The sequence below is a fragment of the Mandrillus leucophaeus genome, unplaced genomic scaffold, assembly GCF_000951045.1.
Source record: "Mandrillus leucophaeus isolate KB7577 unplaced genomic scaffold, Mleu.le_1.0 Scaffold595, whole genome shotgun sequence".
Classification (NCBI taxonomy): domain Eukaryota; kingdom Metazoa; phylum Chordata; class Mammalia; order Primates; family Cercopithecidae; genus Mandrillus; species Mandrillus leucophaeus.
Window position 1 is genome coordinate 1382856 of NW_012106419.1, and position 22190 is coordinate 1405045.

The following is a 22190-nucleotide window of genomic DNA, read 5'->3' on the forward strand; positions in this document are numbered from 1 at the left end:
AACAGAGGGAGGCACTTTAGTCTGGGCGTGACAGAGCTAGACCCTGTCTGAAAGAATGAAGGAAAGAAAGAAAGAGAGAGAGACGAAGGGAAGGGGAGGGGAGGGGAGGGGAGGGGAGAGGGAGAGGAAAGCAAAGAAAGCAAGAAATTTTTACTGCGGACATGACCATCCTGATGAAAGGCAACATTTCACAGCCTTCCATGCAAAATAGATATAACCATGTGACTAAAGTTCTAGCCACTGTGATGTGAACAAAAGTGGTTTCTACAACTTCCTAGTTGTTCCCTTAACATAGGTGTTCTTGATCCCAGCACTACTGATATTTGGGCTGGGTAATTCTGTCATAAGGGGTTTCCTGGACATGATAGGATAAATTTAGCAGTATCCCTGGTCTTCACCCATTACATGTCAGTAGCACATTCCACTCCCCAACTCCAGCCCCTGTTGTGACAACCAAAAATGGCTCCAGGTATTGCTAAATGTCCTGAGAACCACTGCTAATAGGAAATGGCATAACCTCTATTTCCCCTTTCCTTCCTTCCTTCCTTCCTTCCTTCCGCTGGAATGTGGATGTGGTGGAAATCAACTTGGGTCATGAAGCAAGAACTTAGAGCTAGTAGAGCAATAAAATCAGAGCCTGAGTCCCTGACTCCATGGAGTCATCATACTGGACTGATGTCATTTATGCCCAGACTATTATGTGAAAGAAAAACAATAATCTTCTATAGCCCTGTAAATCAGAGGTTGGCAAACTACAGCCCACAAACTGAATCCAGTCCACTGCCTGTTTCTGTAAAAGATGCAACCATGCCTATTCAGCTACAGATTGTCTATAGCCGCTTTCATACCAGAAAAACAAAGTAGTGGTGACAGAGAACATCTCACCCACAAAGTCTAAAATATTTGCTATCTGGCCCTTTACAGAAAAGGTTTGCCACCCTCCGGTGTACAAAATAATGACAATGACTGTTCACTGATTCTTGTGTGCTAAATACTATTCTAAGGGCACTGTATATATTACCTCATTTAATCTTCACAACTACTTTATGAGATAGATACTATCGCATCCCTACGTTATAGATGAGAAAATAAGGCAAAAGAGATTAAGTAACTTGCCAGAGGTCACCCAATTAGTGACAGGGTTGGGATCTGAATCTAGGCAGTCTGCTTCTAAAGACTGCTAAGAAAGACTATGCTAACCAGTGAAGCTGAGTATCCATCGACTTAATATCAGTTACATTTTTTTGGTCACTAACTCAATAGAATTTTAGTCTGCCACTGAGATTAATTTTAAATATATTGTGTTGTCCTCTTTTATTTAGCATATCCATGTATCTATTTTCTCAAGTCAAAGTTTTTACTTCAGAACACTGATGAAAGTATCTTTTTCCTAAACCTTTATAAATCTAGAATTTCTATAGTGAATAGCAAAATTAACCCAAAATATACACTGAAGTATACATTTAGGGTCATTGTCTTTTTTTTTTCTTTTTAAGAATGCAATGAGTGGATTCATATCAATTTCAGGCACAAAGAAATTCAGTTTCTGCTTTACTTTGTATAACATCTACTTTGCATAATATATCAACTCTCATTTAACTAAATGAGTAACATCCTTTTTAAAAGTGGCCTAAAATGCTGCCATTTCAAAAACATTATCTTGACATAATGTCACTGTTAAAACTGTCCTGGGAATTCCCATTCAGAATTGCCCTCAGTTAGCTTATAAGCCACTGAAAAACTCTATAGACCCATTGTATAAGCTCAAGCAAATCCCCTAATAAGACCTCTTTTTTCACCAGCAAAGTAAGATTAATAATAGCAATGTATTACCCATGCATGTGATAATATATAAAGTTTTTTGTTTCAAAATTAATTTTAAGAATACAAAATATAATAACTTTTTTTCTTTAGAGATTTTCTTCAGGAATTTCTTTAGATAGAACAAAAATGTATTTATTTCTTATGACAATCTCAAGGCAACCAAATGCACATGAAGAGCAGAGTCTTCCAGCTACAGCTGAGCGAAGAAAACAGATAAATCTTCCCCCTTAAAAAGCAATCTTAAAGCTGGACAAATATGATAAAACAACCATTTCGGTGCTCTGGAAATCAACCTGAGAAACATTTTATGCTTGAAAAACAGCTGCACTTCAGGTAAGAACACTGAGACTCTATGGTGTTCTGCTCTGGGACTAGCCCCAACACTTCCTAGCCCAGCTCAGTCAGCATGGAGGTTCTACGGCAGACAGACCATGAAGACTGGCAGCTTCTCTGTCAGGGTTAAAAGAGGCTCCTTTGATTGGACATGGTAGGCAACACCTATACCCAGTGACACTGTCAACTAAAGTGACATTCTGAAGGGTGACCAGCAGAAGAGGGTTAACAGTGGCTCTACTAGCCTGTCGTAGCAGTCTAGATAGAGACAAACATATTCTTGGCCAAAGGTACACAGTGGAGACAAAGAGGCCCCTGCTATTCACACACTCCTGGCCAACCCTGAGGATGTGCACATGAATATAGGAGACAAAAGGGCCTATCCAAAAATGAAACCCAGGCAAACTGGAAAACAGAAATTGAACTTAGAAAATGTTTATTTCTAAACCCACAGAAAAATCCAATGGAAGACAGCCAAACAGAACCCTCTGATCATCTTCCGCACAGAAACACCAAATTGAACAACTACCTACATGAAAAAGCACCTTCCTAAGAACCAAAACTCAGGTGAATGATCACAGTACCTGATTTCAACTTCACATCACTGTTAGAGACACTAACGGTGATAGGAAAGATAGTCTTGAATTGTCAATGCCACCCCTTCCCCATCCCCTGGCAGTAGCTGCAGGGCACGGAGGGAGAATCTGTGCCTGCATCGGAACTCAGTGCTGCTCTGTCACAGCAGAAAGCAACGCCAGGTAGAGCTTAGCCAGCACCCATGGAGGAAGCACTTAGACCGGCTCTAGCCAGGGGGAATCGCACATCTCAGCAGTCAGAACCTGAGTTCTGTCAAGTCGCACCTCTGCAGGCTAAAGTGCTCTGCGGTCTTAAATAAATTTGTAAGGCAGTCAAGGCTACAAAGAATGCAATTCCTGGGCAAGTTCTGGTGCTGTACTGGACTTGGAGCCAATGGACTTGCAGAGCACACAACCCAGTGAGACACCAATGGGGCAAACAAGGGACTGCTTGTGCCACCCCTTCCCCCTACCCCAGGCAGCATAGCTTGCAGCTCTGGGAGAGACTCCTTTCCTCTGCTTGAAGAGAGTAAAGGGAAGAGTAGAGGACTTTGTCGTGCAACTTGAATATCAGCTCAGACACAGTGGAACAGGGTACCAGGCAGAGTCTAGCTCCTAGATGACATTTCTAGACACACCCCGGGCCAGAAGGGAATTCACTGCCTTAAAGAAAAGGACCTAGTTCTGGTAGGATTCATCACCTGCTAACTAAGGAACCTTTGGTCCCTGTATAATTGGCAGTGGCAACCAAGCAGTAGTTGCTGTGGACCTTAGGTGAGACTCAGAGACATGCTGGCTTCAGGTGTGACCCAACACATTCCAAGCTATGGTGGCTACACGGAGGGACTCCTTCTGTTTGAGAAAAGAGGGAAGAGTAAAGGGGACTTTGTCTTGCAGCTTAGTTACCAGCTGGACCACGGTTGGGTAGAGCAACAAGCAGACTTTTGGGGTCCCCAATTCCAGGCCCTGGCTCTTGGATGGCATTTCTGGACCTGCCCTGGGCCAGAGGGGAGCCAGCTGCCCTGAAGGGAGAGTCCTAGGACTGGCAGCATTCACCCCAAGCTGACTGAAGAGCTCTTGGGCCCCAACTGAACACTGGGGGTAGCCAGGCAGTACTTGCCATGAGCTTGGGGCAGTGGTGGCCATGGGGAGAGACTCCTGTACTTGTGGAAAGGGGAGGGAAGAGTGGGAAGGACTCTGTCTTGTGGTTTGGATGCCAGCTTAGCTGCAGTAGAACAGAGGACCAGGTAGATTCCTAAGGTTTCTGACTCCAGGCCCTGGCTCTCTGATGGCATCTCTGCACCCACCCAGGGCAGGGGTAAAATCACTGCCTTGAAAGGAGGAACACAGGCCTGGCTGGCTTTGCCATCTGCTGATTGCAGAGCCCTAAGGCCTTGAACAACATAAGAAGTAACTGGGTAGTGGTTACCATGGGCCCTGGGGGAGACCCAGAGCTGTGATGTCTTCAAGTCTGATCCAGGACAGTCCCAGTGGTGGTGGCCACAAGGGTGCTTGTGTCACCCCTCCCCCAGCTCCAGACAGCTCCGCCCAGAGACAGAGAGACTACATTTGCTTGGGAGAAAGCAAGGAAAGAGAAAAAGAGTCTCTGCCTGGTAATCAGAGAATTCCCCAGGATCTTATCCAAGACCACCAAGGTGGTTCCACTATGAGTCTATAAGAGTCCAAGACTAGTCTGGGTAACACAAGAAGACCCAATCTCTACCAAAAAAAAATTTTTAAATTAACCAGGTGCAGGGTCCAGCCCTATGGGGCTTAGAGGGTGTTCTCCCTGTGTGTGGAGAAGAGAGATTGTAATTAATAAAGACACAAGACAAACAGATAAAGAGAAAACAGCTGGGCCTGGGGGACCACTACCATCAAGACGCAGAGACCGGTAGTGGCCCCGAACGGCTGGGCACACTGATATTTACTGCATACGAGACAAGCAGGGCAGTGTAAGGAGGGTGAATCTTCTAAGTGATAAGGTGAAGCAAGTCACGTGATCATAGGATAGGAGGCCCTTCTCTTTTAGGTAGCCGAAGCAGAGAGAGAAGGCAGCATACATCAGGGTTTTCTTCTATGCACTTATAAGAAAGATCAAAGACTTTAAGACTTTCACTATTCCTTCTACCACTATCTGCTATCTACTACGAACTTCAAAGAGGAACCAGGAGTACGGGAGGAACATGAAAATGGACAAGCAGCGTGACCACTGAAGCGCAGCACCACAGTGAGGGGTTTAGGCCTCCAGATGACTGTGGGCAGGCCTGGATAATATCCCGCCTTCCACAAGAAGCTGGTGGAGCAGAGTGTTCCCTGACTCTTCCTAGGAAAGGAGACTCCCTTTCACGGTCTGCTAAGTAATGGGTGTCCTCCCAGACACTGGCATTACCGCTTGATCAAGGAGCCCTCAAGTGGCCCTTATGGGGGCGTGACAGAGGGCTCACCTCTTGCCTTCTAGGTCACTTCTCACAATGCCCCTTCAGCACCTGACCCTATACTCGCTGGTTATTCCTAGATTGTATTAGTAATGTAACAAAGAGTAATATTAAAAGCTAATGATTAATGTTTATAAAAATAATTGATAGTTGTCCATGATCATCTCTATATCTAATTTGTATTATGACTATTCTTATTCTAACTATGTTATTTATTATACTGAAACAGTTTGTGCCTTCAGTCTCTTGCCTTGGCACCTAGGTAACCTTTCGCCCACAACCAGGCCCATGCCTGGTTGTCCCAGCTACTGGAGAGGCTGGGGCAGGACGACTGCTTGAGCTGAGGAGTTTCAGCTGCAAGTGAGCTACAATCATGCCACTACACTCCAGCCTGGGTGACAGAGAGAGAATCTGTCTCTAAAAAGGAAAAAGAAAAGTCAGTTCCCTTCAAACTCATGCCACCCAGCTTTAATATTATACTTTCTGTCTCTGTTGTTCATTAAGTCTTGCTTTCCAAGTCATCTTGCCTTATCTCAAGAAACTTTAACAATCACAGAGACAATCCACGTAATATCCTGCCTCTGAGTTCACTGATGCCATCTCTAAAGACCCCCTCCTCCACTCTACCTGGGTCATCTACTTCCTCCGTTTTTTATCTTGTTATCACCAAAACTGACCCAATTATGAAATTACTAATTCAGACACCCCACTCTCCTATCTTTCGAGATAATTGTTCAACTACTCTACTATGACTACTCTGACTTCAAAGATCACTAATCCACTGACCTGTCTTGATTTTCCATCAGCCTCATCCAGTTTTCAAGATTTTAATCATGCTCTAATAACCTGACTCCCTCTTGTCCCTTTGTTCTACAAGTTGCCTGTTTGGAGCCCAAGTCCCAAACAGCATCTTTAGCAAAACTAAAAGACAAAAACGGAGAGAGTAATTTTTTTTTTCTTATTGACACAGAGTCTTGCTCTGTTGCCCCAGCTGGAGTGTAATGGCATGATCACAGCTCACTGCAGACTCAAACTTTGGGGCTCACTTGAACCTCCCACCTCAGTCTCCTGAGTAGCTGAGACCACAGGCGTGCGCCACCGTATCTGGATAAATTTTTTTTTTTTTTTTTTTTTTTGAGACAGTCTCGCTCCGTTGCCCAGGCTGGAGTGCACTGGCGCGATCTTGGCTTACTACAAGCTCCTGCCTCAGCCTCCAGAGTAGCAAGGACTACAGACGCCCGCCACCACACCCAGCTAATTTTTTGTATTTTTAGTAGAGATGGAGTTTCACCGTGTTAGCCAGGATGGTCTCAATTCCCTGACCTTGTGATCTGCCTGCCTCAGCCTCCCAAAGTGCTGGGATTACAAGCATGAGCCACCATGCCCGGCCCATATCTGAATAATTTTTTAAAACTTTTTTGTAGAGACAAGGTCTCACTGTGTTGCCCAGGCTGGTATTAAACTCCTGGGCTCAAGCAATCAGCCCGCTTCGGCCTCTCAAAGTGCTGGGATTACAGGCATGAGCCACCATGCCAAGCTGAAAGAGTAATTTTTAATATATAAAAAGCTCAGGATAAAAAAAGGCAGGAAGATACCGTAGAAAACCGGGCAAAAGTTGAGCTGGGCTCAGTAACATGTGCCTGTAATCCCTGCTACTTGTGAGACTGAGGTGGGAGGAATGCCTGAGCCCAGGAGTTCAAGACCAGCCTGGGCAACACAGCACGACCCCATTTCAAAATAAAAGAAAAACAGGCAAAAATCACAAGCAGATGAGTCACAACAGGAAATACCAATTCCTTCATATAAATCTGTGTCCAACCTCACTAATAATCCAAGATGTCAAAATTGATACTATTCTTCATGTATCGAAATGTGTAAATTAAAATTTTTAATAGGCAAGGCTAGCAAGGGACCAGTGAATCTACCATTCTTATGCACTGCTAATAGATGTATAAATCACTACATTTCTGAAAAGCACTTTGGCAATGTCTTTTAAGATTCTTTAAAATGTGTTTTATGGAAAGCCAGATTTTTAAAAATTATAAAAATCACAGAGGAAAGTATTCATCATAGTGTTAAAAGCAATATAAACATAAAATATTTGGAGAATGGTTCCATGTATCATATAAAAATATGTCACACTACACACTCAGAATCTGAACCCAGGAACAAAATAGATTTAAATACAATTGTCTCCATTCCAAATCCAGGGACTAGTTCTGGTCCCGAACCAAATGGTGTAGGTTTACGCTTCCCTGTTCCTCCCCTTTAAATATATCTAAAATTCCCAGAAATAATCCAACAGACAATCATAAAAGAACTCTGAAAGGAGAAAAGAGGAAAGCAGAGTGGCTACGGGCCTCAGAACTTGAACGACAACATGGCATTACGTTTTCTGAGTTTTTCATCATCATAGGAAAGGTTTAAAAAAAAAGTTTCCTGAGCTTTCCTTTAATCTGCTATAACTCAGACTGGGCATTAGAGAGCCCTGAAATCCAGAACTATTGACTGACATATATCAAAAAGAGCCCCAAGCCTGCTCTCTCTCTGCCTAAAGGAGCAGAAAAGGGGCAGTCCAGCAGAAATCTAATAGGTGGTCCCATCCCTGACTCCATACTTGGAGTTGCAGGAGAGCCCACCATGCCTAAAGAGCAGTGCCAGTAAAGAGCAGACAGGGGACTTCATCCCCTCCCCCATATGCAGTACAGCCAGTAGGCCCACATCACCCACATCAGTAGCACCAGTCGGCACAGCTGGCATCTCTTAGCCCTCCACCCAGCAGCAAAGGACTACACAGGTCCAGTGTTTCCCAACTCCCCACCCAGGAGCAAAGAATGGTCTAAGGGAATAGCCTTCCATCCCCACAGGCAATATCAACAGGGACTGAATGGAAGCCCCACTGGCACCAGGTGGGAGTCCACATGATGGGACTAGGAGAGTGCTCACAGACCCGTAAGTCCTGAGTCCAGCATCTACCACGTATTCTCCACTTGGCAGCAACCGGCCCAGGGAAATCCACTCCACTCCCATAGATGGCATGATCAAGGATTGAATGGAAGTCCCCACAGTGCCAGGAGAAAAAAAAATCAGACTAGAAAAGCACTGCAAGGGCTCTAAAAATCAAATTATCATTGGAATCATAGCTCACAATAGTATGCCAGGGCCTATACACAAAACCTAAACAGAGCACTTAGCTACTAAGATAGATCATTTAGATAGAATCATGAAATATTAAAATGTTCTTATTTATTAAAGAACAAAAAAAAAGGGCTGGGCACAGTGGCTTATGCCTGTAACCCCAGCACTTTAGAAGGCCATGGCAGGAAGATCGCTTTGAGACCAGGAGTTCAAGAACAGCCTGGGCAACATAGCGAGACCCCATCTTTATGAAAATTAAAAATTAGCCTGAGGAGGCTGAGGTGGGAGGATCACTTGAGCCCAGGAGTTTGAGGTTGCAGTGAGCTATGATCATGCCACTCCAGCCTGGGTGACTAAGACAGACTCTGTTTTTAAAAAAAAAAAAAAAAAAGAAAAAAAGGCTGTAATTAAAAAAAAGTTATTTTACAAAAAGTTTTTAATAATTTAGGGAAATACTGAAGATATAATGTAAAATTTTAAAAGCAACAGACAAAATTACATATACAGTATTGTTTTAGATATTTTTTAACCATATAAAAGAAAATGGAAAGCAATATTCCAAAATGTTATCAAGTGATTGCCTTTTGATAAGAAATTATGAATTTTTCCTGTTTTTATATTTTCTGGTTTCACTAAAGTACTTGTTTAATGTTTACTAGTATATAATTAAGACTCTAACCACAGTGTACTAAAACTAGTGATACAAAGAGCTATGATAACACTCAGAGATCATGATTCTGTAAAAGAGTGGGAATGGCCTTAATGAGATGATATAACACAAGAGTGTTGTCTTTTACATACCTGTGGATCTGTCCATTTTTATGCAGATATTCCAGTCCTTCCAGTACTTCTCGGAGTATCGTAGCAATGGTAGATTCATCTAGGACTCCACTTTTGTGTTCCCCTTTTGCCACAATGTGCTTAATAATATCCAGAACAGAACCTGAAAACAGAAGACACAATTTTCTAAAAATCTCTAAATCATTCAATATAATTCAGAATCCATTTTAGAATCAAAACACATGTAAACCTTTTCATAAACTTAATTGTGCAGGAATGAAAAAAACAGCAAATATGAGGAAATATAGAAGTTTAAAATTAGTAACTTATTTTCAATTCCAATCTAAAACAAAAAGTAGCCTGCTAATATTCAAATAGTATGTTATGCCAGCATCTCCTCTGGATGTCTAGAGAGAATCTGAAGAGGTAGTAGAGAATATTTAACTGCCCCTAAATAATCCCTAGGTAAACCATGCTCGTCAGTACTATTATAAGATACCACAAACCAATGCAGGCTTTTGACACCAGATTAGAATATGCACTGCTGTATGACTAAAGATATAAAAATACAATTGAAATGCCAATCAAATCAGGAGCGAAATACTTGGAGGGTAAGGATCACATACATACACAAACTAACTTAGGACTAAAATTATTTTTCAGGTTAATAAATTATAGAAATAAAATAGCTAAGGCAAAGATAAATACAAAAAGAATAAAAATTACAGTTCTTTTTAAGTAACAGTCCAGACGTGTTATCAATCCTAAACTTCCCAGGATAAGAAATAATGCTCCTACTAAAGGTTGAAGGCAGAGGAGGAAAAGACACCTATATGGTAATTAAAAGCACAGTGCTGACTACCAAAACTGAAGATTATAATCAGTAAAAAGTTTGGTGAAAATTTGTAAGATTTCTGGCCATATAATGGCCCATAACAATCACAGAACCAAAACAAAACAATATTACCAACTGTGCCAAGAAGTTTAGAACGTTACATAGACTGCACAGAAAATATTCAATACCCATTTCTTGGTACAAGACCTCAATGATCAAGACTAAAATCAAAACAACCACTTACACAGTTCTCTTAAAAACTTGCCCTACTGGGTACTTTTACTTCACACACTTAACAAGAAAAAATATACTTCCAAATACATAGAAAGAAGATGGAATTCTCAAAAACATGAAGGACTGAACACAAGTTTACTTTAGCTCCTACTTAAAATCCACTAACTTGGTAAACTTAGTTAAAAAGGCATAAGCCCATAATTTAAAAAGAGAACAGGAAAGATAACAGAAGAGAGATGGCAACAATATTCTGGAAGATAGCAGAAAAAGAAAAAGTAAACAAGCACAGTGGAGAAATCTGAACTTCAGTGCTTGCAGAGGAGCTATGCCATTTAGGACAAAGTGATCCCTACCCAGAGCTCCAGAAAGGCTCAGAACTACACACACCAAGTACCATATGTGAGGAAGGAGTGAAGGAAAGGGTTGAAAACAGAGAAACTGGTTGAAAGTTCAGATAAGATTCTCAGATCCCTCTTCCTCCCTGAGGCTTGCCCACTAATACTCTCCACCTCTGATAGGACATAGGCAGTTTATTCTCTGAAGAGAGTGAACCAGAGAGGCTCACTCTCCAGACAGCTTTCAGACAGGTTTTCCTAACACATTATTACAGTGGTTCTTTCCCCTCTCCATTGCTGGAATTCATAAGTTTGTGATCCAGAAGGGGAGAGACCTCAGGAAGAAGTTTGTTCTGCTTAATCAACCACACATTAATCCCCAAAGCAAAGTGATTATACCAAAGGGCCACATGTTTCACTGTTCAAGAAATCCAGGTCACATAAGTACTGCTTAGTAAGAAAACAATTATATTAACACTGATCATAAACACTGTTTATAATGTAATACCTAAAATTATCATAAACACTATTTATAACATAATACCTAAAATAGGGAATGCAAAGGAAAACCAATTTCTACTGGAAATGAAAAATTAACACAACTTATCTACTTAACAATTAAGCCCTATTACATTACATGTGAGATCTAAAACTGGGTGCCACCAAATATGACAAGATAGACAAGATATACATGACATGATTGCTGACTTTAAGGGAACTTCCAGTCTGGTAGATCAAATACATGCAGCATCAAATATCTTGGGGTACATAAAAAGTGACTAAGTCTGTAAAGAGTTTGAAGCAGGAACTGCTTTTCAAACTTTTAGATTTTTATTGATTTCACATCATCCAATGATCAATGGGGAGATTAAAGCAATGCACATCTCTAGTGTATGTCCAGAACAGACATTCTGAACAAAGTTTATGTAAGAAACCCTTCTTTGGCATAACAATTTATCTTCAGTTTCAAACTCCTCCCAACAATGTAATTCTCATGGGTGGAGGAATCGTCACTAAGACCTTCATCCTTAACCGAGAGATAATGGTCCTGTAAGATCCCCTGCTTCTTATCCATTTGGTTTTCTAAGCCTCTTGTAGCCTCTAACTCCATGACGGTGTTTATAATCCTCCATCCTCAAACATCAAAATTATGAAGAATTCATGTCAGCTAAGAGAAAGGTGAAGAGAAAATATGCTAAGCAAAAGGGGGCAGATTATCACTGAATGACTCAATTAATACCTAAAGTAGGAATAATAAGGAAAATTTATAACCGCGTATGTAGTATCTTGTCCTCATGCACAATTTGTAAGAAATAGTATATAGGGATATCTGTTCTCAAACTTTAATGTGTGAAGGAATTACTTGGCAAGCTAGTAAAAATGCATATTCCTAGGCCCCATAAGACAGTCATTCAAGGGAACTGAGGGAGGGCCCAAGAAGCTGGATTTTAAAAGGCATTTAACAACTTAATTACTTTGATGAAAGCTGTTCATTAAAATCCAAACATTTTTCAGAGTAAAAGTAAATAAATCAAATAATGGGAAACAGGGTATTTGGTACAAATTTTGTAACAAAGCAAAAAGTTTAAATGTAGATCATCTATTCCCAAAAAATAATCCCCTGTCAGGCCTGTGGCATGGAACATTTAAAAAGCAATGCAAAACTTTAATTGTCCAATAAAATCATTATAGAATATAAAAATAATATTGACAAAGTAGTGAAGTGGCTGCTGGCTTCAGACACTTGTTAAGTCTGAAAATTATAACTCAAACTAATGACCCCATCAACAAATTAATTTCCTCACTTTACTAGTATGAAAAGATACTCTTTAAATATAAAATCAAGTTGTTCAATTTAGTTACTGGTATCTCTAAGAAGTTTTAATCAATCTTTAGCCACTACTATGTCTTCCTAAGCCTCAGAAGGTTTCAAAGGGGCCAAAGTTTGCTTGGTCTGAATATTCCATTTTAGACCAAAAGATGTTATAGAAATTTTAAAATCCTGCATTGTTGCTTGAACATCCAAAGCTGGTCACTGTTAATATCAGACATTTTATCTGGGTCCTCCTTTAGATCAAGGAAGTCACCATGCACTTTATCTCTTAGAAAAAGACAAAGTTGAGGGCAGCCTTAAACAACTATCTCAGACAGTGAATTTACCTTAGATTTCTGCATTTCTACACTTCCTCCCTTTAAGTACTACAGGTAACTCTTTTTTCCTCTCAGAAGTTTTCTTAATTACTTTGATTTCTAAAAAGCTTACATTTGCAGTTTGGTGCTAATAAACTGGAAATAGCTATTTATACCAAAAGTGCTTCTAACTTCGAAAGCTTAACTTCCTGTAGTAATAAATCCCAACATTCAACATGAGAGTTTTAATTAGCAAAGATAGGAATACTACAGTTATAAGGAAGGATCATTAAATGATTATAATATTGACACAATTAAACTTATTTTAACCAGGATGTACACCTGGTTGGTGGGATAAAAGTGACACTCACTATTCATTTTATGATTTAATTAACTTATTAAATTCTACATCAGTACAATGTTCCTAAATCAAAACTACGCTTTTGTTTTCAATATTCTAACTAAAAAAGTTGATGTGAAAGAAGGTACCCTATACATATTTCTGTTAACTCTGGTTATTTATATTTTTTAATTTGGGGAGCCTTTGCTTATCAGTAAGCCTCTTCCAAGAGTCCTCTTCTCTCATTCTCTCTGCTCCAACTGTGAATCTGTCAGTTCTCAAGACATATACACACTCCATCCTGTCTTCATTCCCATTTTCACAGTATTCTCTCTAGCTAGATCACATCTCCCATCCTTCTCCAGCCTCCATTTCACCTGGCTAATTATTAGTTATTCTTTTTAATTTTAATTTTTTTTAGAGACGGAATCTCACTCTGTCACCCAGGCTAGATTGTAGTGGCAAGATCATGGCTTGCCGTAACCTCAAACTCCTGGCCTCAAGCTATCCTCCAGCCTCCCAAGTAGCCAGGGCTACAGGTCCAAGCTTAGCTAGTTGTTTTATTTTCGGTAGAGACAGGGTCTTGCCATATTGCCCAGGCTGGGCTGTTGAACTCCTAGCCTAAAGCAATCCTTCCGCCTTGGCCTCCCAAAGCACTGGGATAGCAGGCATGAGCCACCTCACCCAGCCAATTATTACTTATTCTTTAGATCTCAGGTGGACATCATCTCCAGAGGCAAATCTTAGTTAATCCCACTGCAACTGTTCTCCCTCAATAAGGTTAAGTTCTCCTGGAATTTGTTCCCATAGCCCACAAGAGCAAGGATCTGATGGCTTTATTCACCAATGTACTGGAGACCAATAAGTATTTGATGAATGTCATTTTAATTAAGCTATAACCCTGACACATCTTCCTCCTGTTTTAAAAAAAAAAAAGTAAGCTGTGCTTAGTTCTAATTTTTGTTTTCTAAATGTTGCCTAATGTGTCACCTCAGTTTAAATGTTTATTTATTTTATAACAACAAAAGCAAGATTTCATTTTCCTAAAAAGTGCAAAATTTTTAATATTTAAAAGGTTTAGATGTAATGATCATCTAAAATATAAGCACTTATAAAAAGAGTTATGACTAACTGGAACACATCTGAAAATTATCCTCCAGGAAATCTCCTGAGGGCTAGGCTAGAAAAATTGGGTAATGTCCCAGAAAACCTAAGACCAAGAGGGACAAAGAGCTACATTTAAAAAACATCCCACCCATCTACATGTCCTGCCCCTTCTATGATCAAGACATATACTCACTGAGAGAGGGACAGGAATTCTAAAAAAAAAAAAACAAAAAAAAAAAAAAAAACCTCGTTCTGCTTGGGAGTAGCAGAAAGCATAGGCTGGCATACAGGTATGGACGAGAGAATTAAGCAGACAATTCATTCCCATTCATCAGAGGACTTTTTTGCAAAACATTAAAAATTTTGTATTACATATTCTTGTAAATTACAAATAAAGAAAATTATGCTATAGGTGATCAATAACGAAAGACACAGTATTACCTAATACTCCCATATCTCTCCATACTGAAAGAACCATGCTTGACCACCATCTTGAAAGGTGGTAGGTGTTAGCAAGGCTTCCAACCATCATATGAACAGGGCCTTTAACAAAGCAATCCAGTTTCTCCAGTGTGTCACTAATGGGATTGAAACAAAAAGGTGATTCTGGCTACACTGAAAAGCATCAAATGGCAAGGGCTTATTACTATTAATGACTAAAATTTCTTGTGCACCTATTACATGTCAGCACAGCACATGATACGTGATTTACATGTATCATCTCATATACTCCTCATCAATACCCTGAAATGCAGAAAGGTATTCCCATTTAACAGACAAGTAAAAAGTTTCAAAGAGCTGAAAGAGTTTTCCCAATAACATACAATTGCTAAGTAGAAAAACTGAAATTTAATTCTAAAGCCTTATGTTGTTTAGTCTTTCTGGGGAAGTATGGTGTTCAGTGAGATATAGCAATAAAATTGCAAACTAAACAAATATGGATTATCTTTTCTGTAACTCTACATTCTAAGATGGAAAATCATACTCCCCACAAAATACACATGCAAGCAAAAACCAACCAGCATAGTGATAGGAAGGCCAGTGTGGCTCCATCACCCACTAGTCCTACCAGTCTTGCCATGTGATTCAAATCCATGCCTTGGCAAAATGACTAATTTACCAAATGGCATGAGCTTTTGGGTAACCAAAACAAAATGTTCGATCTATACATGCCAAGGTTTCACAGTTTGCAATGAGCAATATTTATATTTTATTGTAAGAATAAAGTAGAAATAATTGTATATATATTGCAAGATAAAGCACTTAAGTAATTATGTTAATATCGGGTAGCAAAATTTTCTGTGTAAAGGAAAAGAGATTCAAGCTTAAAAAATCTATGACATTAAACTTGTATTGGAAACTTGTATTAATGTCAAATTATAATTTTATTTTTAATATACTGTATTTCCAAGCTCTAGAAGCAATTACACTAGAGTAGTAATGAGCACTCCAAGCATCCAAGTTATGCTTTCTAAGTACCATTCCTGAGGAAAAAACACCAAAGCTCATTAGAGTATTGGCTGATTCAGGGTCTGAATAAATGAATACAAATATAACCCTAGGGAATCTTGAACTAAAAAGGATGTAATGAAAGACTGATGAGTTCATGTCAAGAGGAGACAAGAGTGACTTTGAAAGGGCTCCCACTGACAATTTTGGACAACCTGCATACCAAAAAGAATAGAGTATAACTGATGGAAAGACACTGAATACATAAAAATCCTTGGGTCTATAATAATACTCGAAAAAGGGAAGGTCCTACCCAACTGCAAAAAGGAAAATTTTTAAACCCTCTCTACTATTGGAGATGATTACTAACAAAATTTTTACTCCAAAACTTGATCCTTAAAAAAGACTCAATTATTTATCTTGCCTTTTCAGTAGGAACTAGAGGACACAGATTAATCAGTGTCCCAGTTGATATGGAAAAGTTCTTCATATAAGGATGTCAGTTTATAAATATAAAAGAAATGATGCTGTAAGAAAAATCACCATTTTACAACTCCTGATGAAATAACTGACTCAAACAAGGATTCAAACAACAAATGTGAAAACCATAGACTTATGGAAAACTGGACACTCACTGGACACTCACAAAGTAAAATCTCACAGATTACTTGCTAGCTACAAAGGGGAAAATGTTACCTTTTCCATGGAGAGGCCTGGCTGTCCTAATCTTAAATAAACAAAAGTAACATCACTATTAAAGATACAACCAGATAGCAAATATTTCCTGATGTTATGCAATATGAAATACACAGCATCACCAAGAAGTATCCTCCCACAAAATATTTAACTTGCATTTAATCAAGCATTTAGATCTAATTTTCAATATACAAGAAATAGAGGACTACAGATAAAGTTAAATACCACCAAGAAGAAATAATCAGATAAATCCAGAATATGGCATATTCTCCAAGATAACTGGCCTAGACTCTTCAGTAAGTTTACATCATGGAAGGGAAGAAGCAAGAAGGAAGCATCCTAAATTAAGAGAGACTTAGACCAGGCACAATGGCTCACACCTGTAATCCCAGCACTTTGGGAGGCCAAGGTGGAAGGATCTCTTGAAGACAGGAGTTAGAGATGAGCCTGGGCAACAAAGTGAGACCCCATCTCCAAAAAAAATTACATTAAATTAAATAAAAAAATTAGCTGAGCATGGTGGTACATGCCTGTTGTCTCAGCTACTTGGCAGGCTGAGACAGGAGGATCACTTGAACCCAGTAGTTTGAGGCTGCAGTGAGCCATAATTGCACCACTGCACTCCAGCCTGGGTGACAGAGCCAGCCAGTCTCTAAAAAAAATTAAGAGAGATTTAAGCGGCATGACAACGAAATGAAGCAAATGCAATGTGTGAAACCTGTCTTGGCTCATAGATTAGCATCTTCAGCAGATACTATATTTTCAGTATGTCCTCAAATGCAAATGTCCATGAAAACAAAATCATAATAGAAAAGGAAACTTTTATTAACTTTTCAAACCATGGTACTTATGCATTTCCTTGTACTCTACTCACCTCCACTTAGCAGCTTCATGACAAGCCACAGCTCATCTTTTACCACAAAAGACGTGTAGTAAGATACAATATTAGGATGATGGCATTGACTCATGGCTTGAATTTCTTTCTACAAAGAAAAGAAAACATGATAATTCATTATATGCAAGCCTAAAAAAATGTTATGAGTTAGCAAATCCAGATTTTGAAATCTCAAGATTTTGTCACACCTTTCTGGGATCTCTCCATGGCTCTGATTTCTTCAAGAATGGTTAAATCAATAAAACCACTTTGTCTCCCTCAGTCCATTCTGATTCAACTTCTTCCTCCACTCATTACACCAGTAATCTTTCAAACTAGAAACATACTATTTAACACACCCTGACACAACACTCCAGGAGGCCTCCTTTGGGACATGTATTTTTGCTTCAAGGTGCCCTTGAAGAACCATCTTGGGAAATCTGGTTTTATACCCATAAAGGATATTAACTAGTAAACAGGTTTTTTTTATAATTTGTGTAGGGATTTTTTTTTCTTTGCAAAATATTACTTCATTCTGTTTTTGTGAAACGATTAACAATTCTCACACTAAAGAGAAACAAAATGAAATAGGACCATGTCAAAAACTAAATCCAGAGTAGAAATCTGAGCCAAAAGTCTAAGCTTACTCTATCTCAGCTTATGATTTTAAATTAGATTTGGTATGACAAAATGCCTTATAAAGCCTTGTGTGATAAGGGCCCTGTTTACCTGCTTCTTTTAACTCTGGACTTTTAACCCTATTGTGCTTCAGTCTCAAATACACTTCCCCTATCATCTCTGCCTAGCTAACTCCAATTCTTCCTTCTGATCTCAGTCTAGACAGAATTTCCTCCTAGCTTCCCGGGTTTAGTTAGATGCTCCTTCTCTTAGCTTCCAAGCACCCTGTATATCTCCTCCCATCATGGTACATAAAATAATGGATAGTACATCGTGTGCTTATCTGTCTGTCTCTCCCTTCTAGGCTGAGAGCTCCATGAAGGCAAGTACTTAAAAGTAGATTCTCAATCACTGTGGAACTTATCTGACCATACTATAATTGCATATTTCTTTTCACATCCCCCACAAAACTGTAAGCTCAGTGAGAACTAAAACTGTTCTTAGCACATATCATTGTGCCTGGCACAAAGTACACCTTTAATAAATATTTGTTGAATGAATGAAATACTACAGCACTTTATATGGCTTTTCACCTATTAATGTACCTGCCCTATGCCCTTGGGATTTGTTCAGTAAGATCAATTGTATGAAAGTCGTTCATAATCCCTGATTCATGAGGAGTACTCAGTAAATGCTAACTTTCAATTTCTCATCTTCTTTACTTGAATGCAACTTCCTTTATGGCAAGGATCTTGTCATATATATCTTGCAACCCCAAAGTCACCAGCACAGTCTTCTGTACTAAAAGATAAGTAAATATGAAAGAAAAGGAAGAAAGAACTAAAGTAAGCACCTTGCTATCAACACAGTTACACAGAATTTCAAGGATAAGGTAAGTACATATAAGAGGAAACAGATAAGAGAGCATACAGGTACCAAATGAGTAGTAAAGATGTTAAATGTTGCAAGATGATTCTGCTGAGAAAGAGCATAAAGGAAAAAAAAAATGTTAAAAAAATCTATAGGAAAGAACAATTAAGGTAGGCAAGTGTGAACAAAAAAAGCCTTTACAGAAGAGGTGGGAACTAGGTTTAATTCTATAGGATGGGGGGAAATAACAGTACAAGATGGTAGGCACATATGATTTTCATAAATGATGAAATATGTAAGACATCCAATGAGTAATCTGTCTAGGATAAGAAGTTCATGTTTTCAACAGATATTTACAATACTAAGCGCCTACTATAATACCTAGGATGTGCCAAGCATAGTGCTAGGTACTCGATCACCATGGGGAGTCCTCATGAAACACAGTTTGGTAAAGAAGTTAGACAAATACTACTTTACAATACAGAATAATAAACAGCTCACAGGGGAAGTACTAGACACTACATGATTTCATTGGAGAGGCACATTAAAAAATAGGAGTCATAACATGGAAGGCTTGGAAGTTTCCTACATTAACACTCCAACAGGAAAGGAAGTAGGTTTTTAAGATTTTTGATTGTTTAATTACCTGGGACTAGATAATAAAGGACCTTGAAAGTATATTAAAAAATTAGGCTTCATCCTAACAGCAATGGAGAGATATCAAAGGTTTTTTTTTTTTTTTTGAGGCGGAGTCTCACCCTGTCGCCCAGGCTGGAGTGCAGTGGCCAGATCTCAGCTCACTGCAAGCTCCGCCTCCCGGGTTTATGCCATTCTCCTGCCTCAGCCTCCCGAGGAGCTGGGACTACAGGCGCCCGCCACCTCGCCCGGCTAGTTTTTTGTATTTTTTAGTAGAGACGGGGTTTCACCGGGTTAGCCAGGACGGTCTTGATCTCCTGACCTCGTGATCCGCCCGTCTCGGCCTCCCAAAGTGCTGGGATTACAGGCTTGAGCCACCGCGCCCGGCCAGGTTTAACTATATTATACATTTTCATAAATCACCCTTGGATGCCACATAGAAAATCAATGAAGAAGACAAGACTAGAGACAAGGCTTCTGTGTAGGTTGTTGCCACCACGTGAGTGAGACATGACGGAGAAATGATAAACAGCTAATTTATCAGTTCTGATTACTACACTACAGCTATATTAATATTAGGGCAAGTTGGGTGGATAGCATAAGGAAACTCTGTACTACTTTTGCAATTCTTCTGTAAGTTTTAAGCTATCTCAAAATAAAAGGTCAAAAAATTAGTGGCAGTATGAATGAAAAGGGAAGAATCAAGAGATAATAACAGAGAGGTACAAACAATAGGATTTGGTGACTAACTGATAGGGAAGGTGAAGGAAAGAAAAATCACATGACAGAGTAACAATGCAAAGAGTTAGGGTCAAATTGTGGAAGGTCTTAAATGTTGAGCTAAGGGTTTTGAGCTTTAATCTGGAAAGGGGAGTACTACAAAGGGTTTTCTAGCAGGAGATTATCAAAAAAACACAAAATTCAAAGATGAAAAGCGGCTTAAATATTCTTTTTCTTGCTTCTATTCCTTTAAAGGGGAAGGGGAAATCTTCTTGTAACTTAACTACCAGTAGAGTTATCCTTTCCTCCTTTCAAAAAGAAAAATAAATACATAAATGATTCACAAGAGTGGTATATGAATACTGACTTAAATTACCTAGCAGCTTCCTCAACCACCTAGAAGTGAATTCCTGGGCCAGGTACAGTGGCTCACCCCTGTAATCCCAGTACTTTGGGAGGCCGAAGTAGGAAGATCCCTTAAGCCCAGGAGTTTGAGACCAGCCTGGGCAACAGAGTGAGACTCTGTCTCTATTTAAAAAATAAATTAATAAAATAAATAGATAAAGTGAATTCTACCCCTTCTAATGAAACTGCTTTCTTGAAAATCTCTTATTGACTGCTAGAGCCAGATTTTTTGTTTGAACTATATAGTTCTCCACCTCAAGCTTTCTGAAGCCTTTTTTTTTTAATGATAACTTTTTATTCCTTCCTGAAATTCACTCACTATCATTTCTACCATTACTTTCTGGTTTTCTAATTCCCTAAATGTAGTCAGTTTTCCTCCATTTCACACACCCAAATAAAGTTAATTTATTCATTCATTCATATACGGTAAACAAAATAAAGTCTCTAGTACTAATGTATTTTCCATCCAGGAAATCTGTGTTTTCCTTTCCATTACCACCATCACTGCCTGAATTTAGTGTCTCGATATCTCTGTATAGCCCAGTGTACCTCAAACTATGTGTTATAATCTATATGGGTCATGAAATAAATTTAGTGGATTGTATTTTAAAAAGATGAATAAATAGGATAGAAAATGAGAGTACATTCTATATAATATGAAAATGTTTCAGTTATAATATTTATGAATAAATATCTTTAAATATCAGGTAATGATAAAATATATCTTTCTTAGTGAGGGTCTTATTTTCAAAGTTTTACAAAGTTGTTGGTCTGGACTACAGCAAAGCCTACTAACTAGTCTCTTTGCCACTGATCTCTTACTCCTTTGCAATTCACTTTGCCATATATTACAGAATTAATCTACTGGGATGGCTATGACAAAAAAGATGAACAATAACAAGTATTGGTGAGGATACAGAGAAACTGAAACCCTCATACATTGCTGGTGAGAATGTAAAATGGTACATCTACTTTGGAAAATAGCTTGGCAATTTTTCAAAAAGTTAAACACAGAGTTACCATATTACCCAGCAATTCCACTCTTAGGTATACACCCAAGATAATAAAACTAAAATGTACACATAAAGACTTGCACACAGATGTTCATCACGACATTACTGATAAAAGCCAAGAAGTAGAAACAGCCCAAATGCCCAACAACTGATGAAAGGACAAACAATATGTGGTATATCTATAAAATGGACTGTTATTCACCAATAAAAAAGGAAAAAAGAACTGATACATGCTACAATATGGATGAACTTTGGAAACATGCTAAATGAAAGCCAGACACAAAAGGTCACACATTGTATGAACCTATTTATATGAAATGTCCAGAATAGGCAAATCTACGCAGACAGACAGTAGATTAGTTATTGCCTAGGGCTGAGGGGAGGAAAGAATAAAGAATGACTGGTCATGGGTATGGAGTTTCTTTTTGGGGTGACAGTGGTGATGGCTGCACAACTTTGCGAATATACTAAAAACCATAGCATTATACATTTTTAAACGGTAAATTTATGATACATGAATTTTATATCAATAAGGCTATCATGTTTTAAAAAGTATTATAAAACTAAACTTCCTAAAACTCGGTTCTAATGAAGTCATTTCCCTTTAAAAAAAAACAAAACAAAACTTCAAAGACATTTGCCTCTATTTCTGTAGCTATCAACATTTCCTATCAAATAAAATCCTAATTCTTTTTACCTATTATTTCTTCTTTATGGTCTCTAGGCTGTCTACTATTCTTTCCTGATTTTAAACCCCTGCCAGGCAGAGCTGCCATCTATGCCTGTTTAAAGTCTACACAGCCCTGGTGGCCCAGGCCACAAACATTTCCACAAAGCCCT

The 22190-nt window shown here is 38.9% G+C and overlaps 1 protein-coding gene across 2 annotated transcripts in view; it reads right to left on the reverse strand.

The window, feature by feature from the left end:
- The window catches only part of OXSR1 (oxidative stress responsive 1), a 107380-nt gene that overhangs the window by 49428 nt on the left and 35762 nt on the right, over positions 1-22190 (reverse strand). Inside the window, exons 3-4 of one of the 2 annotated variants that reach the window (XM_011999495.1) lie at positions 17089-17197; positions 9110-9251 (exon numbers count right to left, since the gene is read on the reverse strand). In XM_011999495.1, the coding sequence (XP_011854885.1) occupies positions 9110-9251; positions 17089-17197 (251 nt within the window). The remainder of the gene's footprint in view (positions 1-9109; positions 9252-17088; positions 17198-22190) is intronic. The other variant, XM_011999496.1, reaches the window with a different exon arrangement.